At 46.7% G+C, this 27,992-nt stretch overlaps 1 protein-coding gene across 4 annotated transcripts in view; it reads right to left on the reverse strand.

The window, feature by feature from the left end:
* The window catches only part of lrsam1 (leucine rich repeat and sterile alpha motif containing 1), a 140,830-nt gene that overhangs the window by 59,366 nt on the left and 53,472 nt on the right, over positions 1–27,992 (reverse strand). For all 4 annotated transcript variants that reach the window (XM_072488178.1, XM_072488181.1, XM_072488180.1 and 1 more), the window contains exons 8-9: positions 20,283–20,373; positions 5,849–5,979 (exon numbers count right to left, since the gene is read on the reverse strand). In XM_072488178.1, the coding sequence (XP_072344279.1) occupies positions 5,849–5,979; positions 20,283–20,373 (222 nt within the window). The remainder of the gene's footprint in view (positions 1–5,848; positions 5,980–20,282; positions 20,374–27,992) is intronic.

Below are 27,992 nucleotides of genomic sequence, written 5' to 3' on the forward strand. Positions count from 1 at the left end.
GATGCTGGGGAAGATACCGATAAGTTGCTAGTGGGAGGGGGCTTCAACACAGTTATTGACCCTGGTTTAGACCGGTCAAGCTCAAAAACGGGCAGGGTGCCAACAATGGCAAAGGAACTAAAAGGACCCATGGAGATTTGGGCAGCCGAGGGTGAAGGAGTTCTCCTTCTACTCACATGTGCATAAAGTGTACTCCCGGATTGATTTCATTATTCTGAGCAGGGCTTTACTGACGGGGGTCGATGGACACCGGGTACTCGGCGATCACAATCTCAGACCATGCTCCGCACTGAGCTGACCTGCAGGTTAGTAAAGACAGTAACCAGCGCCCGCACTGGAGGTTAGACGTGGGACTCTTAGCTGGCGAAGAGGTGTGCAGGCGGCTGAGGAGATGTATTCAGAACTACCTGGAAGTCTATGACACGGGGGGAATTTCGGCAGCGGTGGTCTGGGAAGCACTGAAGGCGGGTGGTCAGAGGGGAGCTGATCTCGATATGGGCCCACAGGGAGAAGGTAGACAGGGCAGAGACGGACAGACTGGTAAAGGAGATACTACAGGTCGACAGGAGGTATGCAGAGACCCCAGAGGCAGGGCTTTTAAGGGAACGGCAGAGGCTACAGGCGGAGTTCGGCTTGTTAACCACAGGGAAGGTGGTAGAGCAGCTGAGAAAGGTGAGGGGGGCGATCTATGAGTATGGAGAGAAGGTCAGCAGAATGCTTGCACAGCAGCTTAGAAAGATGGAGGCAGCCAGGGAGATAGGGAAAGTAAAGGATGGCGATGGGAACCTGGTTGGAGACTCAGCAGGGGTGAATGAGGGATTTAAGGAGTGTTATAATAGGTTGTATGGGTCGGGACCCCCAACGGGGCCGGAGGGGATGACGCACTTCCTGGGGGGGCTGAATTTCCCAAAAGTGGACGGGGATCTGGTAGAAGGGCCGGGGGCCCCGATCGGGCTGGAGGAGATAGTGGTGGGTCTGAAGGCCATGCAGTCGGGTAAAGCCCCAGGGCTGGACGGGTACCCAGTGGAGTTCTATAAAAAGTTCTCTGGGATATTGGGGCCGTTGTTGATGAGGACATTCAATGAGGCAAGGAAAAGAGGGGTGCTGCCCCTGACGATATCACAGGCCACGATTTCGCTGATCCTTAAGTGGGACAAGAACCCAGAGCTGTGTGGGCCCTACAGGCCGATAGCCCTGTTGAATGTGGACGCCAAACTGCTGGCCACAATTTTGTCCTCTAGGATTGAGGAGTGTGTTCTGGACGTTATTGGGGAGGACCAGACGGGATTTGTTAAGGGAAGGCAGTTGGTAGCCAATGGAAGAAGGCTATTAGACATGATTATGATTCCCCCAGAAGGAAGGGAGGTGGAGGTAGTGGTCACAATGGACGCAGAGAAGGCCTTTGATCGAGTAGAATGGGAATATCTGTGGGAGGTGCTGGGACGGTTCGGATTTGGGCAGGGCTTTATTGACTGGGTCAGGTTGCCGTATCAGGCTCCTGTGGCGAGTGTACGGACGAATAGAACATCGGACTATTTTAGACTGCACCGGGGCACGAGACAGGGATGCCCCCTCTCCCCACGGTTGTTCGCGTTAGCCATAGAGCCACTGGCAATTGTACTGAGAGCCTCAAAGGGCTAGAAGGGGCTAGTCCAGAGGTGGCGGGGGGGGGGGGGGGGGGGGGCTGGAGCACAGAGTCTCGCTTTACGCAGACGACCTGCTCCTGTATGTATCAAACCCATTAGTGGGGATGGAAGAAATCATGAGGGGGAATTTGACCGGTTTTCGGGGTATAAACTAAATATGGGGAAAAGTGAGATGTTTGAGGTCCAGGCGAGGGCACAGGAGAGGCGACTGGGGGAACTGTCGTTTAGAGTGGTAGGGGGAAGCTTTCATTTTCTAGGCATCCAAGTGGCGTGGGAATGGGAACGGCTGCACAAACTAAATCTGGCCTGACTAGTAGACCAAATGAAGGAAGACTTTCGGAGGTAGGCCGCGCTCCCACTGTCACTATCTGGGAGGATGCAGACTGTGAAGATGACGGTCCTCCCGAGATTCCTGTTTGTGTTTCAGCGTCTCCCCATCTTTATTCCGTGGTCCTTTTTTAAACGGGTCAACAAAGTGATCACTGGCTTTGTTTGGGCGGGCAAGAACCCACGAGTAAGGAAGGGGATGCTTGAAATTAAATGAAAAATCGCTTATTGTCACAAGTAGGCTTCAAATGAAGTTACTGTGAAAAGCCCCTAGTCGCCACATTCTGGCGCCTGTTCGGGGAGGCTGGTACGGGAATTGAACAGTGCTGCTGGCCTGCTTTGGTCTGCTTTAAAAGCCAGCGATTTAGCCCAGTGTGCTAAAGCAGCCCCTTAGCAGAGCGGAGCCGGGGAGGGTGGGTTGGCGCTGCCAAACTTCAGTAACTACTATTGGGCGGCGATGGGACTTCCACGTAGGCAGGTTTCAACCTTCCCACTCCTACCACCAAGGGAGATACAGGACAGGGTAGTTTCCAGAGGGTGGGTGGGAGAAGGGAGGGTCTCTGACATTTACAAGGAACTTATGGGGTCAGAGGAGACGCAGACTGAGGAGCTGATGCGCAAGTGGGAAGAGGAGTTAGGAGGAGAGATAGAGGATGGTCTATGGGCGGACGCGTTGTGTAGACTCAACGCGTCCACAACATGTGCCAAGCTCAGCCTGATACAATTCAAGGTCGTTCACTGGGCTCACATGACAGTGGCCCGGATGAGCAGATTCTTTGGGGTAGAAGATAGGTGTGCAAAGTGTGTGGGGGGGGGGGGGGGGGGGGGGGTGCAGCGAACCATGTCCACATGTTCTGGAAATGTCCAAAGTTTAGGGGATTTTGGCAGGGGTTTGCAGATGTCATGTCCACGGTGTTAAAAACAAGGGTGGCACCGAGTCCAGAGGTGGCGATTTTCGGGGTGTCGGAAGATCCGGGAATCCAGGAGGAGAAAGAGGCAAACGTTCTGGCCTTTGCTTCCCTGGTAGCCCAGAGACGGATATTATTAGCTTGGAGGGACTCAAAGCCCCCGAAGTCGGAGACCTGTCTATCGGACATGGCCAGCTTTCTCTGTTTGGAGAAAATCACGTTCGTCTTGAGAAGGTCACTGTTAGGGTTCACCCGGAGGTGGCAACCATTCGTCGGCTTCTTTGTGGGAAATTAATCGTCAGCAGAAGGAGGGGGGGGGGGGTTAGTTTAACTTAGAGTAGGGGGTTAATAAAGGTGGGACCTGTAAGGGAGGAAGACGGCTTTTGCACTATGTGTATAGATTCATGTACATTGTTTATTTTGTTGTTGTTGTAAAACCAAAAATACCTCAATAAAATGTTTATTAAAAAAAAATCCATCTGGACAGCAGCACGGCGGAGGACCAAGGTTCAATCCCGGGTCACGATCTGTGTGGAGTTTGCACTCTCCCCATGTCTGCATGGGTCTCACCCCCACAACCCAAAATGATGTGGTGAGGTGAATTGGCCACGCTAAATTGCCCCTTAATTGGAAAAATTAAAAAAGAACCCATCTGGTTTCACTAAGGTACTCCAGGGAAGGAAATCTGTCGTCCTTACCCGGTCTGGCCTACATGTGACTCCAGATCCTCACAGCCCCCCCCCCACTGAAACGGGCAAGCCACTCAGTTCAAGGGCAGTTAGGGACGGGCAACAAATGCTGGCCCAGCCAGTGACTCCCACATCCCAAGAACGAATGTAAAAAACCAGATATGGGGAAAAGAGTGACACTCACAGAATACGGAGAAAAGAGTAACACCGAGGATAGCTCTTTCAAAAAATATAAGCTGAATGGCCGCTTTTCATGTTCTGAGATCCTGTAATACTCCATCTGTGGTGTTAGGGTAACAAAGGATGGAGTTCAGTCTCAACAGATTCAAGGTTCAAAATGTCTGCAATGTAGGGCGAAAATAAAAGGCTCCAACAGAGTGTTCAGCTACATGGCCCATGGTGGAATACAAACTTGTCATCAAGCTGTAGTCAGAGCTCAGCTTCAATAGTGACCACCTTGTAGCTACCTGGGTTGGCCACTTCCCGACTTAAAATGGAGGTCCGCAAAGACTACAGGGAAATTCAGCCAACACAGGCAAAAACTCGCAAGTGCAGAAATCCTGTGTATTAGAACTTGCAAAAGCCCAGACAGCACTGAAACCAGCAGCCATCTGCATATTAATGAGCGATCCCCGGGAACAATCGAAACATTTAAGGTGAATAAGGCCAAGCCAGACTCCTCGGCGCCAGCAGGAGCCAAGACAAAGGAAAGCCAACGGATACTCAGGGACCACCCAGCGATCAGGGAACAACTCCAGTATTGGAGAAATCGATCCAAGTGATCGGAACGTAGTCCAATCACTTGGAACCAGATATGGGGTCCGCCCCGAAGGGCGGGAAGCCCCTGGGGGTTATAAAGTAGAGTCCCCAAGTTCAAATCGTCCTTCTTGGCAGGGTCACTCAGCAACTCGAATCAACCCTCGAGAGTGAACTGTCCAAGCTGCCGCATCAACCAAGTAAGTCTCCAGTCAACGCACGCTACGAGATAGGCGCTCCTAGCTGCCAGTCCATACCAGCTTTTGAATCCTGAAGACTCAGATCGAACGAACGGCCATTTGTTCCCCTGACCTGGTGGGCCAATTCCGAAGCTAAATATAGACATTTTAGTGATAGAGAATAGTCTAGAAAGTAGAGTTTATGCACGAGTAGTGATTTACTGTTTATAATAAATGTGTTTTGATTTGAATCTTACTAATTTGTGTGTTGAGTTATTGATCAATACTTGAACTTGAACCTCATGGCGGTATCATAAAGATACCTGGTGACTCTAGAGCAAAGGTTATAGAAACAGCGCAAATTCAGTAAAGACCCAACGGGCAACGAATGAAAAGCCAACCAAAGTTAGCAACAACCTCCATCACTGAGACACAGAGGAGAGACTTAAAACATCAGATAGCAGTACAGAACAGTAGCCAGTTCTCCAGCAGTGCAGTTCCAATCACGAGCAAAGCCTCATTAAGACAGTATCTGGGAGGCGACCATAGAGGTTTGCAGGATTGTAAATTTCAAATTTGGACAATTATTTCAGGGAGGCACGCGGGTTCAAATGAGTAAAAGGCAAAGTTAGGATGAATGTCACAAAATACGGTTAACCAGTGCAATGAATTTCCAGAAAGAGTAACACCGACCTGAACCGTGCTCCAGTGGGCAGGGGCTCGAGGCAGACAAATTCCTCTAAACAACCAACATTAGAGAGAGGGTGGTGTCGGAAAACATGAAATTGTATATTTTGGAGAGCAACGGGTTTAATGGGACAAGAACACGTTTGAGGGGAGAGTGGAGGAAGTTGTATCCATGAACTAAGAGCACTTGATACTGACACCTGGAGCAAAGAGAGCTCATGCAAATCCACAGAATGGATGACTGATGGTTGTACTGACAGGAGTTAGATTGCCATAGCAACCTAACCTAATCAGCATTGTGAGCTTCTGACCTTCACACAAGTCGGTCTGGCTGCATGGGTAATCTATTCACTTGCTCACTGTTCATGTAGGAACACAGCAGGAAGCTGGCCCACGTCTATGATTCTATAGAGGGCTATGGGCCAAGTGCGGGCAACTGGGACTAGCTTAATGGTAAAAACTGGGCGGCATGGACTGGTTGGGCCGAAGGGCCTGTTTCCATGCTGTAAACTTCTATGATTCTACTGTTTAAGGGAGGGAGAGAATGTTGGGATCCATTCCTTCGTTGTTCTACAGCAAGACGATCAAATTGGAGCTGGATAATTCATCATCCACTTTCAATCCGCAGACAGAACTTGCACCTCTCCACTTCTCACCTGCCACTGCTCCACCTCCTGCATCTGTTGTCGGAACATGCCGTCCACTCTGTCACTCTCTGGTATTTTGCCGTCACTCTCCAGCACAGGCAGCAGGTACTGAGAGGGAGGCATGTGCTCTATTCCAAGCTCTGGAATGGAAGCAAAAACATCTCAGGTTGATTTCCAATCATGTCCACAGTGTGGCCTGTAATATGACCATTACAAACCTGCACCTTTTGCCAAACATCTCCTCACTGAAGGTGAACAGCCTCTATACTGTTTCCACCTGTAATATCCTCCCTTTCCCCGAATATGGATGTGTTAGGTCCACCCAAGTGGCTTTTTATTACGCATGTAGGTCAGGGGAGGAGGGTGTTTAAGTCCACTCTGTCATTACTTCTGGCATTCGACGGGTCCAGTGGAACTCACTGGGTGTGGTTAAGAGTGAAGGGGTGATCTTCAAAGGTTCACAGTGGCACAGTGGTTAGCACTGCTGCCTCAGCACCAGGGACCCGAATTCGATTCAGATCTTGGGTGACTTTTGGGTGGATTTGTTTTTCAAATTTAGAGAACCCAATTCATTTTTTCCAATTAAGGGGCAATTTAGCGTGGCCAATCTACCTACCCCGCACATCTTTGGGTTGTGGGGGTGAAACCCACGCAAACACGGGGAGAATGTACAAACTACACATGGACAGTGACCCAGAGCCGGGAACGAACCAGGGACCTCGGCGCCATGAGGCAGCAGGGCTAACCCACTGCGCCCCTGTGCTGCCCTGTCTGTGTGGAATTTGCATGTTCTCCCAGTGTCTGCGTGGGTTTCCTCCCGGTGCTCCGATCTCCTCCCACAATCCAAAGAGATACAGTTTTGGTGGATTGGCCAGGCTAAATTGGCCCTTAGGTGTCCAAATATGTGCAGGTCAGCTGGGGTTAAGATTGGATAGGGTGATCTTTCGGAGGGTCAGTGCAGACTCGGTGGGCCAAAGGGCCTCATTCTGCACTGTAGGGAGTCTATGATTAAAAAAGGAAGAACTTGCATTCCTACAGCACCTTTCACAATCTCAGAATATCCCACAGCCCTCAAGCCAGGTCCTCAAGTAATGCAGGAAAAGCAGCACACAGCAAGATCCCATAAACAGCAACGTGCGGTTATGAAAGGGGGCCTTGCTTCAGAAATAAATATTGGCTAGGACGCCAGACAGAACTCATTCAAAATGTCATCCCATCGAAGCATGGGCACCGAGCTCAAATCTAGACAGGGAGGCCGTACTGTGGAACCAGGGATATTGTAGTCTATTTGAGCAAGCAGATTGATGGATGGTGCATTTACCCGAGGAGAGAAGCTTCATTCATTCTTCACTTAGCTTCTTGGACTGGATCGTATTTTAACATTACTCGCGGGCCTGGCCAATTCATCACATCATTAACAAACAAAGAACAAAGAAATGTACAGCACAAGCTGCGAGACTGAAGAATAGGCGATGAGCTGTCATCCAGCTGATTGATTTTACTGGACATTCTGGCCCTTCCTGACCCTATGGTCAGCTGCAGTTCACAGACTTGAGGTATATTACTTCAGCAAAAGGCCCGTTGTCCAAGTTCAAAGCCAGCATCAGGGTCCCCTCCTCCACACATGAAGGGTCAAGGACAAAACTGCAGGAATTAGGAAAGTCGCAAGTCAATGAGGGGAGGGCCGGGGGCGTAGGTCACTGTGGGACTATCAGGGTGGAGCCAGAAACGACTGAAGCAAGCTCCCCATGTGAATAAATGCTGATCAGTGGTTACAGCACCCCTCTGGGACCAGTTAGCTGGCATGTTAGAATTGTCAGCTCCTTCAGCTTGTCAAAAAGGATGGCAAAACAAAACTCAGCCATTGGCATCTCTGGAAAGTTCAAGTCTGTGAACTGCAGCTGACCATAGGGTCAGGAAGGGCCATGGGTCAGGAAGGGCCAGAATGTCCAGTAAAATCAATCAGCTGGATGACAGCTCATCGCCTATTCTTCAGTCTCGCAGCTTGACTGAAGCAGCGAGGGACAGCCGGTGTTTGTGAAGTGCTCAGTATCATTGCCAGAACATTGAAACATGAGCACGCTGCCTGGGTAAGGCCCTGACCTGAAACTTAACAGATGGTGAGCAGTGTTATGGGGTGAAGAGAACTCCAAATTGTATTGTCATGTGAGAGTACCTTTAAGACATGGATGTTTAAGCAATGTACCTTTAAGAAAACAGTGATGTCAGAGAGTGGGTGGAGCTGAGGTTAGGTCAGCCATTTTGCAGTTTAGTTTTGCAGTTTCAAGAGAGCTTGGGAGTGTCGGTGTTTGCAGTGAGCTGGATCTCTGCCATGAAAGAGTATCTCTGGATCATTTGGGTGATTTAAACTCATAATAGTAAAGCCTTTAATCTGATGTGATTCTGTTTAACAGTGTTAAGTCTCTTAGAAGTTTGAAGGAACATTTTGAGGAATTATTTACTGTTGCAATATTTTCTGAGTTATCTTTGAAGTAAGGGGTGTTAAGAGATCCAATGTTTATTTAAGATGTTAAATTGAGTTCATGGAATAAACATTGTTTTGTGTTTAAAAACCCACGTGTCCATAATTGTAATCCCACACCTAGGGAACAAGCCATGTGCTAGGAAAAGCAACAAATACATTAAAGGGTGAGGTTGGTTGAACTCCATGATACATTTTAGGGTTCTAAAAACGCCTCGCCCATAACAATTGGGGGCTCGAGCAGGATAAAAGTCTATCTTTTGGATTGGCTTTTGTGAACTTAAAGACAGTGAAGGATTGTTGCTTTTCCGGTGTGGTATTTTAGTTTAAGTGGGGAGAGTGTTGTGAACAATGGCTCTTTCAGAGGCTCAGAAGTTTTTGGGGGTGGCGAATGTCACACGTCGTACTTTACGGACAGAAACGAAAAGCAGACTGTTAGATTTGGCAAGAACATTGCAGTTGACATTACCTGACAAAATGCGAAAAGACAAGGTAATTATGGCAGTGGTTAAGCATTTAAAGTTGCCTGAGATAAGAGTTTGACTCATTGGAAATGGCAAAAATTCAGTTGCAAATTAAACAAATGGAACATGAGAAAGAATTAAAGCGGCTTGAATACGAGAGTGAGAGAGAGGAAAAAGAGAAAGAGAGAGAGAGGAAAAAGAAAAGGAGCGAGAAGAAAAGAGAAAAGAAAGAATAGCCCGAGCAGAACAAAATGAAAAAGAAAGGGAGATACAGTTCAGGGAAAAAGATAAAGAGAGAGAGTTTGAACTTCAGAAAATGGCCATGAAACATGACAATCAGTTAAAATTGGAAGACGTAAAAGGAAACGTACAGTTGGATGATAGTGATGAGGATAGTGAGAAAGAGCGTCATAGTCAAAGGCTTGGTGGGAATCTATTTAAATATGACCAAGCATTGCCAAGGTTTGACGAGAAGGAAGTGAAAGCCTTTTTCATTTCATTTGAGAAGGTAGCTAAACAAATGAAATGGCCACAGGACATGTGGGTGTTACTGATTCAAACAAAGCTGGTAGGTAGGGCTAGTGAAGTGTTTGCATCACTACCGGAGGAGGTATCTGGAACGTATGAGGAGGTGAAGAAATCCATCTTAAGTGCATATGAGCTAGTGCCTGAAGCTTACAGACAAAGGTTTAGAAATTTAAGGAAAGAATTTGGTCAAACATACATGGAGTTTGAAAGGATCAAACAGAGTAATTTTGATAGGTAGATAAGGGCTTTGAAAATAGACCAAAGGTATGAAGCTCTCAGAGAAACTATACTTTTGGAGGAGTTAAAAAATTAAATTCCTGATGTAGTGAGAACTCGTGTGGAAGAACAGAGGGTTAAAACTGCGAGATTAGCAGCGGAAATGGCAGATGATGAGGAATTAGTTCATAAATCAAAGATTGGTTTCCGACATCAGTTTCAGCCGGTGAGGGATAGAAACTGGGGATATGAGAAATACTCAAGTGGTAAAGGTAAAGGTGATCTGATGGGAGACAATAAAGAGAGTGTACTTCAGATTAAAAGAGAAATCCAGGAGGGTGGAAAAGAAATGAAAAGTTTCAGAAGTTTTCACTGTAATAAACTAGGCCACGTAAAGTCAGTGTTGGTGGGTGAAGAAAAGCACTGGGAAGGCTGATGTGGTAAAACAGGATAAGACAGTGGGGTTTGTTACAGTTTGTTAGAAAGCCCAAGGGAAGCGAAGGAGGTGCAAACGATTGTACAGCCTGTTCAAGAAGTAATTGTTAAGAAGGTGCCAGATGTCTTTAAAGGATTAACTTGTGTGGGTAAAATTTACTCATGTGTATCAGGAGGAGCAGGTAAAGAAGTCACAATTTTAAGAGATACAGGGGCTAGTCAATGTTTAATGGTAAGAGATAAGGAATTATGTAGTTTGGGAAGAATGTTGCCAGAAAAGGTGGTGATATGTGGAATTCAGGGTGAGAGGAGTAGCGTTCCATTATATAAGGTAAGGTTGGAAAGTCCAGTGAAGAGTGGTGAAGTGGTAGTAGGAGTAATTGATAAACTATCTTGTCCAGGAATACAGTTTATCTTGGGTAATGATATAGCTGGATCGCAGGTGGGCGTGATGCCTACTGTGGTTGATAAGCCATTGGAAAATCAGTCAACTGAAGTGTTGAAGGACGAATATCCTGGGATTTTCCTGGATTTTGTAGTAACAAAGTCGCAAAGTCACAAGAGGAGAAATCAAAGCGTGAAGATGAAGTTGAAGTGCAATTATCAGAAACCGATTTTTGATCAGATGGTTGAAAAAGAATAAGAACAGGTGGAGGATGAGGCGGATCTTTTTAGTTCAGGAAAATTGGCGGAGTTACAACAGAAAGATGTAGAAATAAAACGGATATATCAGAAAGCATATACGAAAGAGGAATCTGAGAGTATACCAGGGTGTTGTTACCGTAAAAATGATGTCTTGATGAGAAAATGGAGACCTGTACATATGCGGGTGGATGAAAAGTGGGCAGAAGTTCATCAAGTAGTATTGCCGGTAGGGTATAGAAAGGAGGTGTTGCAAGTTGCACATGAGGTACCAGTGGGAGGTCATTTGGGAATAAGGAAAACTCAAGCTAAAATGAAGAAACATTTTTATTGGCCTGGACTACATAAAGATGTAGTTAACTTTTGTCAATCATGTCACACATGTCAAGTGATAGGGAAACCTCAAGCAGTGATAAAATCAGCGCCCTTAATACCCATTCCAGCATTTGAGGAACCTTTTACAAGGGTCCTAATCGATTGTGTAGGGCCACTTCCGAAAACAAAAAGTGAGAATCAATATCTTTTGACTATACTAGGTTTCCAGAGGCCATTCCAGTACGTAATATTACAGCTAAAAGGATTGTGGAGGAGTTACTTAAATTCTTTACTCGATATGGACTACCCACAGAAATTCAATCGGATCAAGGAACAAATTTTACTTCAAAGTTATTCAAAGAAGTTATGGATAGCTTAGGAATAAAACAATTTAAATCAACTGCGCACCATCCAGAATCGCATGGAGCATTAGAAAGGTGGCATCAGACATTAAAGACAATGTCGAGGGCCTATTGTAACTCCTCCACAATCCTTTTAGCTGTAATATTACGTACTGGAATGGCCTCTGGAAACCTAGTATAGTCAAAAGATATTGATTCTCACTTTTTGTTTTCGGAAGTGGCCCTACACAATCGATTAGGACCCTTGTAAAAGGTTCCTCAAATGCTGGAATGGGTATTAAGGGCGCTGATTTTATCACTGCTTGATGTTTCCCTATCACTTGACATGTGTGACATGATCCAGAGGATTGGGATAAAGGAATTCCATTCATATTGTTTGCAATTAGGGATGCACCTAATGAGTCTACCAAATTTAGTCCTTTTGAATGAATTTTTGGTCATGAGTTAAGAGGACCACTTAAATTGATTAAGGAAAAATTGGTGGGTGAGAAATCGGAAATTACACTATTGGATTACGTGTCAAATTTGAGGGAACGATTAAATAGAGTAGGTGAATTGGCTAGACAACATTTGAAAGTTGCACAAAATGTGATGAAACGGGTAGCGGACAAGAAATTCAAAGTTCGTAGTTTTGCCAGTGGGGATAAAGTTTTAGTGTTGTTACCAGTGGTAGGGGAGCCTTTAAAAGCAAGGTTTTGTGGACCGTATCAGATTGAAAGGAAATTAAGTGAGGTGAATTATGTGGTAAAAACACCAGATAGAAGGAAGACTCACCGAGTGTGTCACGTGAATATGCTTAAAAGGTACTTTGAAAGGGAAGGAGAGAAAAAGGAGGTTTTAATGATTCTAACGCAAAGTGACGAACCAAATCCAGATGACTGTGAATTTGACATACCTCAAATTAAATTGGAAAACGAGCATGTTCTTAAAAATTGGGATGAATTGTTAAGTTACCTTCCAGAGGAAAAAACAAACTGACCTGAAAGAGTTATTGATATCACATGGGCAAGTTTGTAGAGATAAATTGGGAAGTACTAAAATGGCTATACATGATGTAGATGTGGGAAATGCTGTTCCTATCAAACCACATCCATATAGACTTAATCCTTTAAAATTGGCACAGGTTAACAGAGATTGAGAGTATGCTGAAGAATGGCATAATTGAAGTGGGTTGCAGCCAATGGAGCTCACCCATAGTGATGGTACCTAAATCAGACGGTACCCAACTGTTGTGTGTGGACTACAGAAAGGGGAATGCAGTTACAAGAACAGACTCTTATCCTATCCCACGTTTGAGGGACTGCATTGAGAAATTGGGACAATCTGCTTTTATTTCCAACTTCCAGACATGGAAAGGACATGTAAATCATCGTATGGAGTTCTTCGATCGACTTCAGGAGGCGAGTTTGGTGATGAATCTAGCCGAAATTGAATTTGGAGAAGCCCAAATCACTTTCCTTGCGGAGTTTCCGATATCCTCAAGACAAAGGGAAATAATGCGATTTCTTAGCATGAGTGGATTTGATCGAACAGCTGTGCAAAGGTTGCGTCGTGATTACTCCACTGATGGAATTGCTGAAGAAACTTTAAAAAGTTAAATGGACAGTGGACTTTCAACAGGCATTTGACTGCCTGAAAGCTGTGGTAACCAATGCTCCTGTATTGGAGAATTGCAAGGGGCTCTGTGGTCAGGTTGAACTAAATTATCTGATTCTGAAGAGAATTGCCGAGGAGTAGAGGAATGGATGGATCGGGCAGAGACTTTGTTCAAAGAGACTGTCAATCGAGAAGGATTATGGTTGGGACTTCCGGGTGCGGCGATGACCAGCTGAGTCGCACGTTTCGGCAGCTCCTGGTGAAACGGACTTTTGGGCTCTTGATAGGAGCCCCAACGGCAATTTTGACGGCTAAAAACACTGTGTGGTAAACCAGAAGGGAATCCCCCCGGATACGGATGAAAAAAGGAGGAGAAAGTGGCCGGATTGCAGTGGATCCTTTAGAACAGCGGCAAGGAAGGCAAGCAAAAACCAAGATGGCGTCGGAAGGTGGCAGTTTAACATGGGGCCCTGAACAACACGAGTTCTTGAAATGCTGTGTGGAAGAGCTCAAAAAGGGAATGAAGAAAGAGCTGTTGGCCCCGATACTACAGGCGATCGAAGGGCTAAAGGAGGAACAAAAGACCCAGGAGCGGGAGCTTCGGGTCCTGAAGGCAAAGGCAGCCGAGAATGAGGACGACATACAGGGCCTGGTGGTGAAGACGGAGACGCATGAGGCACATCAGAAATGATGTGTGGAAAGGTTGGAGGCACTGGAGAACAACGCAAGGAGGAACAACCTGAGGATTCTCGGTCTTCCTGAAGGTGTGGAGGGAGCGGACGTCGGGGCATATGTGAGCACGATGTTGCACTCGTTAATGGGAGCGGAGGCCCCGGCGGGTCCGTTGGAGGTGGAGGGAGCATACCGAGTGATGGCGCGAGGGCCGAGAGCAGGAGAAATTCCCAGAGCCATAGTGGTGAGATTCCTCCGTGTTAAGGATAGAGAAATGGTCCTTAGATGGGCAAAGAAAACTCGGAGCAGTAAATGGGAGAACGCGGTGATCCGCGTTTATCAAGACTGGAGTGCGGAGGTGGCGAGAAGGAGGGCGAGCTTTAATCGGGCCAAGGCGGTGCTTCATAAAAAGATAAAATTTGGAATGCTGCAACCGGCAAGACTGTGGGTCACATATCGAGGGAGGCACCACTACTTTGAGACGGCGGATGAAGCGTGGACTTTTATTGTGGAAGAAAAACTGGAATGAGCGGGTTATTAAAAAGAACGTTTGAACAAAGTGGTGGGGCGAATGTGGGGGGCAAAGAGGGGGGTTAAAAAGGGGGGAAAGAGGAGTTTTATGCACTAATCCTGCGATGTGGTAACTTTTCTCTCTTCCACAGGTGGTGATGGGGGAGGAGGGGAGGTGGAGGAGATGGGGCGTTGGCCATTGGGGGCGGGGCCAAGGGAGAAGCGAGGGCTTGGTTCCCGCGCTATGATAATCATGGCGGGAACAGAGAAGCAGGAAGGAGGGGGCGTCGCACGGTGCGAGCTGAGGTCACGGGGGGAAGCCGAGGTCGGCCAGAGTTTGCTGACTTCTGGGAGCAACATGGGGGGAGTAATTACGCTAGCGGGGGATCTAACGGGGGGGGGGGGGGGGAATTACTGAGTTGCTGCTGCTGGGGAGAGGGGGAAGCTGGTATGGGAGGGGATGGGCGGGGGGGCACCGCCTGGGGGAGATACAGCTGCGTGGAAACTGGGTGAGGAGTTGGAAAAAGGTGATGGCTAATCGAGAAGGGGTGGGGCGGTAGGAAGCCCCCCAACCCGGCTGATCACGTGGAACGTGAGAGGGCTGAACGGGCCAATAAAGAGGGCACGGGTACTCGCACACCTTAAGAAACTTAAGGCAGATGTGGCTATGTTACAGGAAACGCACCCGAAACTGATAGACCAGGTTAGGCTACGCAAAGGATGGGTGGGGCAGGTGTTCCATTCGGGGCTAGATGCGAAAAACAGGGGTGTGGCTATATTAGTGGGGAAGCGGGTAATGTTCGAGGCAAAGACTATAGTGGCGGATAACGGGGGCAGATACGTGATGGTGAGTGGCAAACTACAGGGGGAGACGGTGGTTTTGGTAAACGTATATGCCCCGAACTGGGATGATGCCAATTTTATGAGGCGGATGCTAGGACGCATTCCGGACCTAGAGATGGGAAAGCTGAAATTGGGGGGAGATTTTAATACGGTGCTGGAACCAGGGCTGGATAGGTCGAATTCCAGGACTGGAAGGAGGCCAGCAGCAGCCAAGGTACTTAAAGATTTTATGGAGCAGATTGGAGGTGTAGACCCGTGGAGATTTAGCAGACCTAGGAGTAAGGAGTTCTCGTTTTTCTCCTATGTCCATAAAGTCTACTCGCGAATAGACTTTTTTGTGCTGGGAAGGGCGTTGATCCCGAAGGTGAGGGGAACGGAGTATACGGCTATAGCCATTTCGGATCACGCTCCACACTGGGTAGACTTGGAGATCGGGGAGGAAACAGGAGGGCGCCCACCCTGGAGAATGGACATGGGACTAATGGCAGATGAGGGGGTGTGTCTAAGGGTGAGGGGGTGCATTGAAAAGTACTTGGAACTCAATGATAATGGGGAGGTCCAGGTGGGAGTGGTCTGGGAGGCGTTGAAGGCGGTGGTTAGAGGGGAGCTGATATCAATAAGGGCACATAAAGGGAAGCAGGAGAGTAAGGAATGGGAGCGGTTGCTGCAAGAACTTTTGAGGGTGGACAGACAATATGCGGAAGCACCGGAGGAGGGACTGTACAGGGAAAGGCAAAGGCTACATGTAGAATTTGACTTGCTGACTACGGGCACTGCAGAGGCACAATGGAGGAAGGCACAGGGTGGACAGTACGAATATGGGGAGAAGGCGAGCAGGTTGCTGGCACACCAATTGAGGAAAAGGGGAGCAGCGAGGGAAATAGGGGGAGTGAGGGATGAGGAAGGAGAGATGGAGCGGGGAGCGGAGAGAGTGAATGGAGTGTTCAAGACATTTTATAAAAAATTATATGAAGCTCATCCCCCGGATGGGAGGGAGAGAATGATGGGCTTCTTGGAACGGCTGGAATTTCCCAAGGTGGAAGAGCAGGAAAGGGTGGGACTGGGAGCACAGATCGAGGTAGAAGAAGTGGTGAAAGGAATTAGGAGTATGCAGGCGGGAAAGGCCCCGGGACCGGATGGATTCCCAGTCGAATTCTATAGAAAATATGTGGACTTGCTCACCCCGGTATTGACGAGGACCTTTAATGAGGCAAAGGAAAGGGGACAACTGCCCCGACTATGTCTGAAGCAACAATATCGCTTCTCTTAAAGAAGGAAAAGGACCCGCATTGACCTATTTCCCTCCTAAATGTAGATGCCAAGATCCTGGCCAAGGTAATGGCAATGAGAATAGAGGAATGTGTCCCGGGGGTGGTCCACGAGGACAAAACTGGGTTTGTGAAGGGGAGACAGCTGAACACGAATATACGGAGGCTGTTAGGGGTAATGATGATGGCCCCACCAGAGGGGGAAACGGAGATAGTAGTGGCGATGGATGCCGAGAAAGCATTTGATAGAGTGGAGTGGGATTATTTGTGGGAGGTGTTGAGGAGATTTGGTTTTGGAGAGGGGTATGTTAGATGGGTGCAGCTGTTGTATAGGGCCCCGATGGCGAGCGTGGTCACGAATGGACGGGGATCTGCATATTTTCGGCTCCATAGAGGGACAAGGCAGGGATGCCCTCTGTCCCCATTATTGTTTGCACTGGCGATTGAGCCCCTGGCGATAGCGTTGAGGGGTTCCAAGAAGTGGAAGGGAGTACTTAGAGGAGGAGAAGAACACCGGGTATCTTTGTATGCGGAAGATTTGCTACTATACGTGGCAGACCCGGCGGAGGGGATGCCAGAAATAATGCGGATACTTGGGGAGTGTGGGGATTTTTCAGGGTATAAATTGAACATGGGGAAAAGTGAGTTGTTTGTGGTGCATCCAGGGGAGCAGAGTAGAGAAATAGAGGACCTACCGTTGAGGAAGGTAACAAGGGACTTTCGTTGCATGGGGATCTAGATAGCCAAGAATTGGGGCACATTGCATAGGTTAAATTTAACGCGGTTGGTGGAACAAATGGAGGAGGATTTCAAGAGATGGGATATGGTATCCCTGTCACTGGCAGGGAGGGTGCAGGCGGTTAAGATGGTGGTCCTCCCGAGATTCCTCTTTGTGTTTCAGTGCCTCCCGGTGGTGATCACGAAGGCTTTTTTAAAAGGATTGAAAAGAGCATCATGGGTTTTGTGTGGGCCGGGAAGACCCCGAGAGTGAGGAAGGGGTTCTTCCAGTTTAGCAGGGGTAGGGGGGGCTGGCACTACCGAGCCTAAGTGAGTATTATTGGGCCGCTAATATTTCAATGGTGAGTAAGTGGATGGGAGAGGAGGAGGGAGCGGCGTGGAAGAGATTAGAGAGGGCGTCCTGTAGGGGGACTAGCCTACAGGCTATGGTGACAGCCCCATTGCCGTTCTCACCGAGGAACTACACCACAAGCCCGGTGGTGGTGGCTACACTGAAGATTTGGGGACAGTGGAGACGGCATTGGGGAAAGACTGGAGCCCCGATAAGAAACAACCATAGGTTTGCCCCGGGAGGAATGGATGGGGGATATGGAATGTGGCAAAGAGCAGGAATAACGCAACTGAAAGATCTGTTTGTGGATGGGAAGTTCGCGAGTCTGGGAGCGCTGACGGAGAAATATGGGTTGCCCCAAGGGAATGCATTCAGGTATATGCAACTGAGGGCTTTTGCGAGGCAACAGGTGAGGGAATTCCCGCAGCACCCGACACAAGAGGTGCAGGACAGAGTGATCTCAAAGACATGGGTGGGAGATGGTAAGGTGTCAGATATATATAGGGAAATGAGGGACGAAGGGGAGACTATGGTAGATGAACTAAAAGGGAAATGGGAAGAAGAGCTGGGGGAGGAGATCGAGGAGGGGCTGTGGGCAGATGCCCTAAGCAGGGTAAACTCGTCGTCCTCGTGTGCCAGGCTAAGCCTGATTCAGTTTAAGGTATTACACAGGGCGCATATGACTGGAGCACGGCTCAGTAAATTTTTTGGGGTGGAGGATAGGTGTGCGAGGTGCTCGAGAAGCCCAGCGAATCATACCCATATGTTTTGGTCATGCCCGGCACTACAGGGGTTTTGGATGGGGGTGACAAAGGTGCTTTCAAAAGTAGTGGGGGTCCGGGTCGAACCAAGCTGGGGGTTGGCTATATTTGGGGTTGCACAAGAGCCGGGAGTGCAGGAGGCGAGAGAGGCCGATGTTTTGGCCTTTGCGTCCCTTGTAGCCCGGTGCAGGATATTGTTAATGTGGAAAGAAGCCAAGCCCTCGGGGGTGGAGACCTGGATAAATGACATGGCAGGGTTTATAAAGCTAGAGCGGATTAAGTTCGTTCTCAGGGGGTCGGCTCAAGGGTTCACCAGGCGGTGGCAACCGTTCGTCGAATACCTCGCAGAAAGATAGATGGAATGGAAAAAAGAAGGCAGCAGTAGCAGCCCAGGATCGGGGCGAGGGGGGGGGAGGGGGGGGGGGAAAGAGGAGGAACCAGAAGGACTCTCAGGGTTGTTAATATATATATACTGTATAATATGTATAGGTCGTTGCGACAGATAATTATATATTGGACTGTTAAATTATATTTTTGGAGAGTGTTACTTGTGATAAGGCAGTTGCCAATTAGGGTTAGTTTTCATTTTTGTTATTTATTATTTATTTATTTTTTGTTTATAAAATAGGTCATTGTTATTTGTGTTGTTAAAATATTGTGTAAAGGATGCACAATGTACTGTGTTGGTTGACCAAAAATTTTCAATAAAATATTTATAAAAAAAGAGGATTATGGTTGGAGAAAGAAGAACAAAGAAAAATGGTCTCTATTATTATACCTGTTTGAGTGCTTTGTTTTCTTTAAATGAAAATGTATATTTACTGTGTACTTAGTGGATGGTGCAAAAGTGAAAAATGAATCCATCTTGGAAGTTGATGGTTTATTTATTTTTCTTGGGGGGAGGTGTCATGTGAGTGTACCTTTAAGACATGGATGTTTAAGCAATGTACCTTTAAGAAAACAGTGATGTCAGAGAGTGGGTGGAGCTGAGGTTAGGTCAGCCATTTTGCAGTTTAGTTTTGCAGTTTGGAAAGAGCTTAGGAGTGCCTGTGTTTGCAGTAAGCTGGATCTCTGCCATGAAAGAGTATCTCTGGATCATTTGGGTGATTTAAACTCATAATAGTAAAGCCTTTAACCTGATGTGATTCTGTTTAAAAGTGTTAAGTCTCTTGGAAGTTTGAAGGAACATTTTGAGGAATTATTTACTGTTGCAATATTTTCTGAGTTATCTTTGAAGTAAGGGGTGTTAAGAGATCCAATGTTTATTTAAGATGTTAAGTTGAGTTCATGGAATAAACATTGTTTTCAGTTTAAAAACCCACGTGTCATAATTGTAATCCCATACCTAGGGAACAAGCCGTGTGCTAGGAAAAGCAACAAATACATAAAAGGGAGAGATTGGTTGAAATTCATGATACATTTTGGGGTTCTGAAAACACCTCGCCCATAACAGTATCATGGAGTTCCCCTGACCCACAACGTTAAATAGATTGTGGTATGGGGAGCACACGGCCCACTCTACAGCAGAAATGGAAAAATATTTTTTTTAAAGCAAAACAATGTTTATTCTATGAACTCAAGTTAACCTTTTTAAAACATAGTGAACATCTTCGCAACCATTAATTCAAATACAACCCCCAAAGACTACAACACTAAGTAATCCTTTAAGCTTTCCTTTTAATCTTTCTTTCATCCCCTCCTAACCAGTTGTTCCTCCAGATGCACTGTTATAAATAAAGCTGCTGTCAGCTCCTACAGTGTTTGCTGATGGCTCTGAAAACAAGATGAAATGGATAACCACGGTAACCAGGAGCTGGTAACTACAGTGCGGGGAGGGACGGACGGAATGCATACATGCAAGCACACGCATGCTCCACGCACACAGGCGCACGATTGTGGGTCTCAACAAATGACAGGTCGCTGTAATGTGGGAATGGAAGTGATACTGGCCCATCTCCACAAGATTTTAAGCCCTTATCTTGGTGCTGGGGAGAGCATGAACTTTGGGCTTTAGTGGGGCGAAGGTGATGAGAGGGGCAAATGTTAATTCCCAACTGACACGCCCACACAACCACCAAAGAGAGTTCACTCATTCACTTTCCCAATTAGGTGAAGTATCTGTTGCTACCCTGTAATACTACCTGTGCCCTACATGTGTACCAGGCTCAGCTTTAAGAAATGTACAGTAAATGAGTTAAGCTGCTGTCCACCTGCCGAGCCAGTGAACACAGGGCAGTGACAGAATGACAATCTCTCGAAGGTCACACTCGCAAAGCTTACCTTTGCACAGAAACTGTTTGATGGCTTCCGTTCCATTGCTGCACACACTAGCTGGAGGATAGGTCATAGCTTCAGCATCCAGACTGAGGGACTGTTAGAGCGGGTGGCCAAGAGGCAATGGCCAGGGGTGAGGGGGAAAGAGAGAGAGAGAGAGAGAGAGAGAGAGAGAGAGAGAGAGAGAGAGAGAGAGAGAGAGAGAGAGAGAGAGAGAGCGCGAGCGAGCGAGCGGTGTGTGTGAGAGACAGAGAGAGAGCGGTGTGTGTTTGAGGAGAGAGAGAGAGAGAGAGAGAGAGAGAGAGAGAGGGAGAGAGTGGTGTGCGAGAGAAAGACAGACAGACAGAGAGAGAGAGAGAAACAAAATTAAATGTTTAGAGGACAATTACCACATGTATTAAAAACGAGACAGTGACTATGGCACACATAAGCTTACATCTCTAATCGAATCAAGGTGTACAATGATTATGGATACCTCGTAATGAGTTCATCTGGAATCTAACCAATGGGTTTGGATGAAATCATGCAGTGCCCCAGCACTGAGACACATTGAATTGAATCCCAAAGTCTGTCAAGTTTATTTTCTGCTGTGTGGGGACGGTTAGCTGGATGGTTAGTATGTGGTTCAGAGTGACGCCAACTGTACGGGTTTGATTCCCGTTGCACCAGAGGCTGACTTGGGATCTGCTTCCTTGCCCTGCCCCCGAGGATGGAAGGCAATGGCCAACCACCATTGACAGAAAGCTACCAAGGAAAACAGCTGAGGCTGCAGCACCAGCACACAATGAACCAAGGATCGGTCTTTAGGCAGCGCTTGTGGAATGAGATGGATTTTCTGTGTTTAGGTTTCACCAGTTTGACATTTCTCAGCTGTCGCTCTCTATCTGGGAGCTCCCAGTAATCGCAGGCCAGCCGCTGCCAGTTCTAGATTAGGGATTCTGCACATGTGGGGAAATTAAGACTTTCGATATACCATTCACACCATTTATAAACAATCTCCTGCCAGTGCAGAGATATCATTAACACCACCAATGCAGTAATGGCATTCAGCATGCCTGATTGGGTTACACACGATGGGTTTGTACAAATTAAACAGGGGCTTATAGCTCTATTTAAATCAAGTCTGCTGATCATTGAACCTCCAAAGCTTACGGCAAAAACACCCAGCTGTTGCAATGATTTGGCAGAGCTCGGCTAGGAGGCTATAGGACAAGAAGGAGCTCAAAATGCACCAAGACGAATCAATCAAGAACAGGAACGGCCTTCACTGACTGATACTCCACCTACCTTCGTCCTACTCCCCTCCAGAAATTCACCCAATTGACTGGCGAACCCATTCACCTTGTCCACCCCAATAACTATCCTCATTCCACTTTCCAAAAGGGGTTGAGTCTGACACTGTCAACTGTGTACAGTTTACAATCTTGCCCCAGCCATTTAAACCTGTTCTATTCTCCTTACTGTAAGCTAAAGATGAACATCCAAAAGCACAAAAAAATGAACAGAAACAGGTTGGTTACTACATCGAGTCTGTCCCATTCAGATGTACTATTATAGCAACCACCCACCAGTAATTAGCTAATCTCCTCGGAGCAGAAACTAAAACAGAAAAGCTGTCCCACTTGAGCTCTAGATCAAGGCTGATGCTGTAGTGCTGTACCGAGGGGGTGCTGTACTGCTGGAGGTGTCACTTTTCAGATGAGACATTAGAGGCATCACCCATGGTACCATTTTGGGGGGACGGTGACAGTGGTATTGTCGCTGGGCTAGTAGTCCAGAGACCCAGGTTAATCCTCTGGGGACCCAGGTTCGAATCCCACCACAATAGAATTTAAACTCAATAAACCATCTGGAATTAAAAGTGTAATGTTGACCATGAAACTATTGCCGATTTTTGGGAGAATCCATCTGGTCCACTAATGTCCATAGAACATAGGACATTGTATGTTCTATGTTCTAAGGACATTAGTGGACCAGATGGATTTTCCTTTGGGGAGGAAAATCAGTCATCCTCATCTGGTCTGGCCTACCTGTGAATCCAGACCTCCAGCAATGTGCATGACCTTTAAATGCCCTCTGACATGGCCCAGCAAGCCACTCAGTGGCATCAAATCGCTACAGAGAAAACACAAAGGAATGAAACCAGATGGACCGCCCGGCATCGACCGAGGCACCGGAAACGACAAACCCAGCCCTAACGACCTTGCAAAGTCCTCCTCACTAACATCTAGGGGCTTGTGCCAAAATTCAGAGAGCTGTCTCACAGACTAGTCTAGCAACAGCGTGGCACAGTCATACTCATGGAATAATACCATCCCAGACACCATCACCATCACTAGGTATGTCCTGTCCCAACAGCAGGACAGATCCAGCAGAGGTCCTGGGAGTCCACAACATCGACTCTGGACCCCATGAAGTCTCAAAGCACGAGATCAAACATAGGCAAAGAAACCTCCTGGTAGAGATACACCCTCAGCTGATGAATCAGTACTCCTCCATGTTGAATACCACTTGGAGGAAGCGCCGAGGTTGTCAAGGGCATAGAATATACTCTGGGTGAGGGACGAGAATGTCCATCACCAAGAGTGGCTAAATAGTACCATCACAGACCTAGCTGGCCGAGTTCTAAAGGACATATTTGCTAGACTGGGTCTGTGGTAAGTGGTGAGGGAACGAACAAGAGGGAAAATCATACCAGACCTGATCTCACCAACCTGCCAGCCACAGGTGCATCTATCTTTAGAGTATTAGTAGGAGTGACCATCATACAGTCCTTGTGAAGACAAAGTCCTGTCTTCGCATTGAGGATATCCTCCATCGTGCTGTGTGGCATTACCACTGTGCGAAATGGGATAGATTTCGAAAAGATCTAGCAACTCAAGACTGGGTATCCACAAGGCGCTGTGGCCATCAGCAGCAGAATTGTGCTCGACCACAATCTGTGACATCATGGCACAGGCTGTCCCCTACGCTACCATTACCACCAAGCAAAGGGTCAGCAACAGTGCTACCAAGTGGTACTTATTCAGCAATAACCTGCTCATGTACGCTCAGTTTGGATTCAGTCAGGGTCACTCAGCTCCTGACCTTGGTTCAAATATGGACAAAAGAGCTGAACTCCAGAGGTGAAGCTTGAGTGACGGCCCTTGAATTCAAGGCAGCATTTGCCCTCACAAAACTGGAGCCAATGGGAATCAGGGGGAAACTCTCCGCTGGTTGGAGTGCTACCTGGCATAAAGGAAGATGGTTGTGGTGGTTGGAGGTCAATCGTCACAACTCCAGGACATCACTGTAGGAGTTCCTCAGGGTAGTGTCCTAGGCCCAACCACCTTCAGCTGCTTCACTGATGACCTCCCTTCCATCAGAAGTGGGGTTTGAGCTGTCAAGTGACAAGTAACATTCACACCAGACAAGTGCCAAGCAATGACCATTCCCAACAAGATAGGATCTAACCATCGCTCCTTGACATTCAACGGCATTACCATTGCTGAATTCCCCACATCCTGGGTTACCATTGACCAGAACCTGAACTGAACTAGTCATAGTGACTGCCTGTGTGGAGTTTGTACTTTCTCCCAGTGTCTGCGCGGGTTTCCTCCGGGTGCTCCCACAGTCTGTTTCCCCCCACAGTCCAAAGAGGATGTGCAGGTTACGTGGATTGGCCATGATAAATCCCTTATCCTCAAACTATGACCCCTAGTTCTGGACCATCTCCTCCATCATCGAGAACATTTTTTCTGAATCTACCCTGTCTAATCCTGTCAGAATTATGTAAGATGGGAGATCCCCTCTCACTCTTCTAAACTCCAATGAATGTAATCCTAACTGACTTAGTCTCTCCTCATATGACAGTCCCACCATCCAATCAGCCTGGTAAACCTTTGCTGCACTTTCATTTCATTTTCCTTCCATAGCAAGAACCTCCTTCCTCAGATAAGGACACCAAAACTGCTCACAATACTCGAGACATAGCCTCACCAATGCCCTATACAATTTCAGTAAAACATCCTAATTCCTGTACTCAAATCCTCTCGCTATGAAGGCCAACATACCATTTGCCTTCTTTACTGCCTGCTGTACCTGCGCGCTTACTTTCAGCGACCGATGCACGAGGACACCAAGGTCTCGCTGAGTATCCACCTCTCTCAATTTACACCCATTCAAATAATAATCTGCCTTCCTACTTTTGCTACCGAAGCAGATAGCCACACATTTCTTCACGATATACTGCATCTGCCATGTATGTACCCACTCACTCAACCTGTCCAAATCCCACTGAATCAACTCTTCATCCTCCTCACAGCTCACCCTCTCACACAACTTTATATCACCTGCAAATTTGGTGATAATACATTCTGCTGTTTCGTCCAAATTATTAATATATAATGTGAACAGTTTGAGTCCTAGCATAGATCCCTGCTGTACCCCACTAGTCACTGCCTGCCAATCAGAAAAAGAACCATTTATTCAAACTTTTCTTCCCCTGTCTGCTAACCAGCTTTTTATCCATCTCAAGAAACTACCCGTAATCCGTGTTTTAACTTTACATATTAATCTGGTGCGCAAAACCTTGTTGAAAGCCTTCTGAAAGTCTAAATAAACCACATCCACCAGTTCTCTCTGGTAAACTCTACTAGTTACATCTTCAAAGAATTCTAGTAGATTTGTCGAGCATGATTTTCCTTTCATAAATCCATGCTGACTTTGTCTGATTACACCACTGCTTTCCAAATGCTGTGCTATGAAATCCTTGATAATGGACTCCAGCAACTTCCCTACTACTGACGTTACGTTCACTGGTCTATAGTTCCCTGTCTTCTCTCTACCTCCCTTTTTGAATAGCGGGGTTACATTCGCTACCCTCCAAACTGTAGGAACCATTCCAGAGTCCAAAGAACTTTGGAAAATGACCACCAATGGATCTACTATTTCTAGGACCACTTCCTTAAGTAATCGGAGATGCAGATCATCAGCCCCTGGAGATCTGGCCGCCTTCAATCCCATTAATTTCCCTAAAACCATTTCTGTACCAATACTAATTTCCTTCAGCTCCTCACTAAAACCTATGCTTCTCAGAACTTCCGGTACATTATTCATGTCTCTCTTTGTGAAGACAGAAGCAAAGTACGAATTTAATTCCTCAGCCATTTCTTTGTGCCCCGTTATGAATTCCCGTGTTTCTGACTGTAGATTTTATAAATTTTTCACTTTACATAATCGAGAGAAACTTTTAGTCAACTTTAATGTTCCCTGCTAATTTACTTTGAAATTGTATTTTCGCTTTCTTAATCAATCCCTCGATCTGCCTTTGCTGAATTTTAAACTGTTCCCAATCCTCAGGTCCATTGCTTCTTCTTGCTAATTTGTATGCCTCTTCTTTGAATCTAATACTATCTCTAAATTTCTTTGTAAGCCAGGTTTGGCCAGAGTTCCCTTTCTACTCTTGCGCAAATTAGGAATAATTTGGAGTTCACCAATTCATTCCTTGAATGCCTGCTATTGCCTGTCCGCTCAGTAATGTTTCCCAGTCCATCTGACCAGCTCATGCCTCATACCATCATAGTTACCTTTATTGAGGTTCAGGGCCTTGCTCTCAGAATCAACGACCTCACTATTCACCTTGATAAAGAATCCTACCATATTATGGTCACTCATCCCCAAGGGTTTTCTCACAACTAAATTGCCAATTTATCCTATCTCACCGCACAACATCCGTCCAAGATGGTTTGTCCCTCGTTGATTCCTCAACATATAGTCCAGAAAAATATCCCATATACACGCCAGAAATTCCTCCTCTGTTGTACTGTGGCTAATTTGACTCGCCCAATCTATATGCAGATTAAAGCCACCCATAATCACAGATGTTCCTTTATCACCTGCATTTCTGATTTCCTGTCTAATGCAATTCCTAACATTACCACTGCAGTTTGGTGGTCTATATACCACCCCTACCAATTTTTTTGCCCCTTGATGTTTCTCAACTCCACCCAGACAGATTCCACACCATCTATGCTAATATCTTTCCTCAATATTGTATCAATATCTTCTTTAATCAACAATGCAACTCCGCCACCCGTCCAGTTTGTACAGGTCCAATCCCCCAGAACCAGAAACCCCTCCCCTCACACCATCTCTTCAGCCACATATTTATCCGATATATTCTATTATTTTATTTTGGTTTTTAAAAATGTTTTTAGAGTAGCCAATTATTTTTATTTTTCCAATTAAGGGGCAATTTAGTGTGGCCAATCCACCTAACCTGCACATCTTTGGGATGTGGGGGTGAAACCCACGCAGACATGGGGAGAATGTGCAACCTCCACACGGACAGTGACCCAGGGCCGGGATTCGAACCCAGGTCCTCAGCGTCGTAGTCCCAGTGCTAATCACTGTGCCATATTCTATTATTTCTACTCTGACTAGCACATAGCACTAGTAGTAATCGTGAGATCACTACTTTTGCTTTTCAACTTTCTTCTTAACTCCCAATATTCTGCTTTCTGGACCTCATCCCTTTTTTTTTTTTAAACCTATGTCGTTGGTATCGATGTGCACCACCACTAGTTGTTTACCCTCCCCCTCCAGAATGTATTATAACCACTCCGAGACATTCCCCCTCCCCCCTCCCCCCCCCACCAAAAGAGGTAATTCCCCTCAACAGTATTCAGTAGTCGACCCTCAGGCTTCGCAACTGTGCATTAGACATTATTACATAAGAACATAAGAGCTAGGAACAGGAGTAGGCCATCTGGCCCCTCGAGCCTGCTCCGCCATTTAATGAGATCATGGCTGATCTTTGTGGACTCAGCTCCACTCTCCGGCCCGTACACCATATCCCCGAATCCCTTCATTCTTTAGAAAGGTATCTATCTTTTTCTTAAAAACGTTTAAAGAAGGAGCCTCAACTGCTTCACTGGGCAAGGAATTCCAGAGATTCACAACCCTTTGGGTGAAGACGTTCCTCCTAAACGCGGTCCTAAATCTACTTCCCCTTATTTTGAGGCTATGCCCCCTAGTTCTGCTTTCCCCGACCAGTGGAAACAACCTGCCAGCATCTATCCGATCTATTCCCTTAGTAATTTTATATGTTTCAATAAGATCACCCTGCATCCTTCTAAACTCCAATGAGTACAGTCCCAGTCTACTCAACCCCTCGTCATAATCTAATCCCCTCAACTCTGGGATCAACCTAGTGAATCTCCTCTGCACTCCCTCCAGTGCCAATATGTCCTTTCTCAGGTAAGGAGACCAAAACTGAACACAATATTCCAGATGTGGCCTCACCAACACCTTACACAATTGCAGCATAACCTCCCTAGTCTTGAACTCCATCCCTCTAGCAATGAAAGACAAAACTCGATTAGCCTTCTTAATCACCTGTTGCATCTGCACACCAACTTTTTGCGACTCGTGCACCAGCACACCCAGGTCCCTCTGCACAGCAGCATGTTTTAACATCTTACCGTTTAAATAATAATCCATTCTGCTGTTATTCCTCCCAAAATGGATAGCCTCACACTTGGCAACATTGAATTCCATCTGCCAGGCCCTAGCCCATTCACCTAACCTATCCAAATCCTTCTGCAGACTTCCGGTATCCTCTGCACTTTTTGCTTTTCCACTCATCTTAGTGTCGTCTGCAAACTTTGCCACATTGCACTTGGTCCCCAACTCCAAATCATCTATGTAAATTGTGAACAACTGCGGGCCCAACAC

The sequence above is a fragment of the Scyliorhinus torazame genome, chromosome 22, assembly GCF_047496885.1.
Source record: "Scyliorhinus torazame isolate Kashiwa2021f chromosome 22, sScyTor2.1, whole genome shotgun sequence".
NCBI classification, from domain to species: Eukaryota; Metazoa; Chordata; class Chondrichthyes; order Carcharhiniformes; family Scyliorhinidae; genus Scyliorhinus; species Scyliorhinus torazame.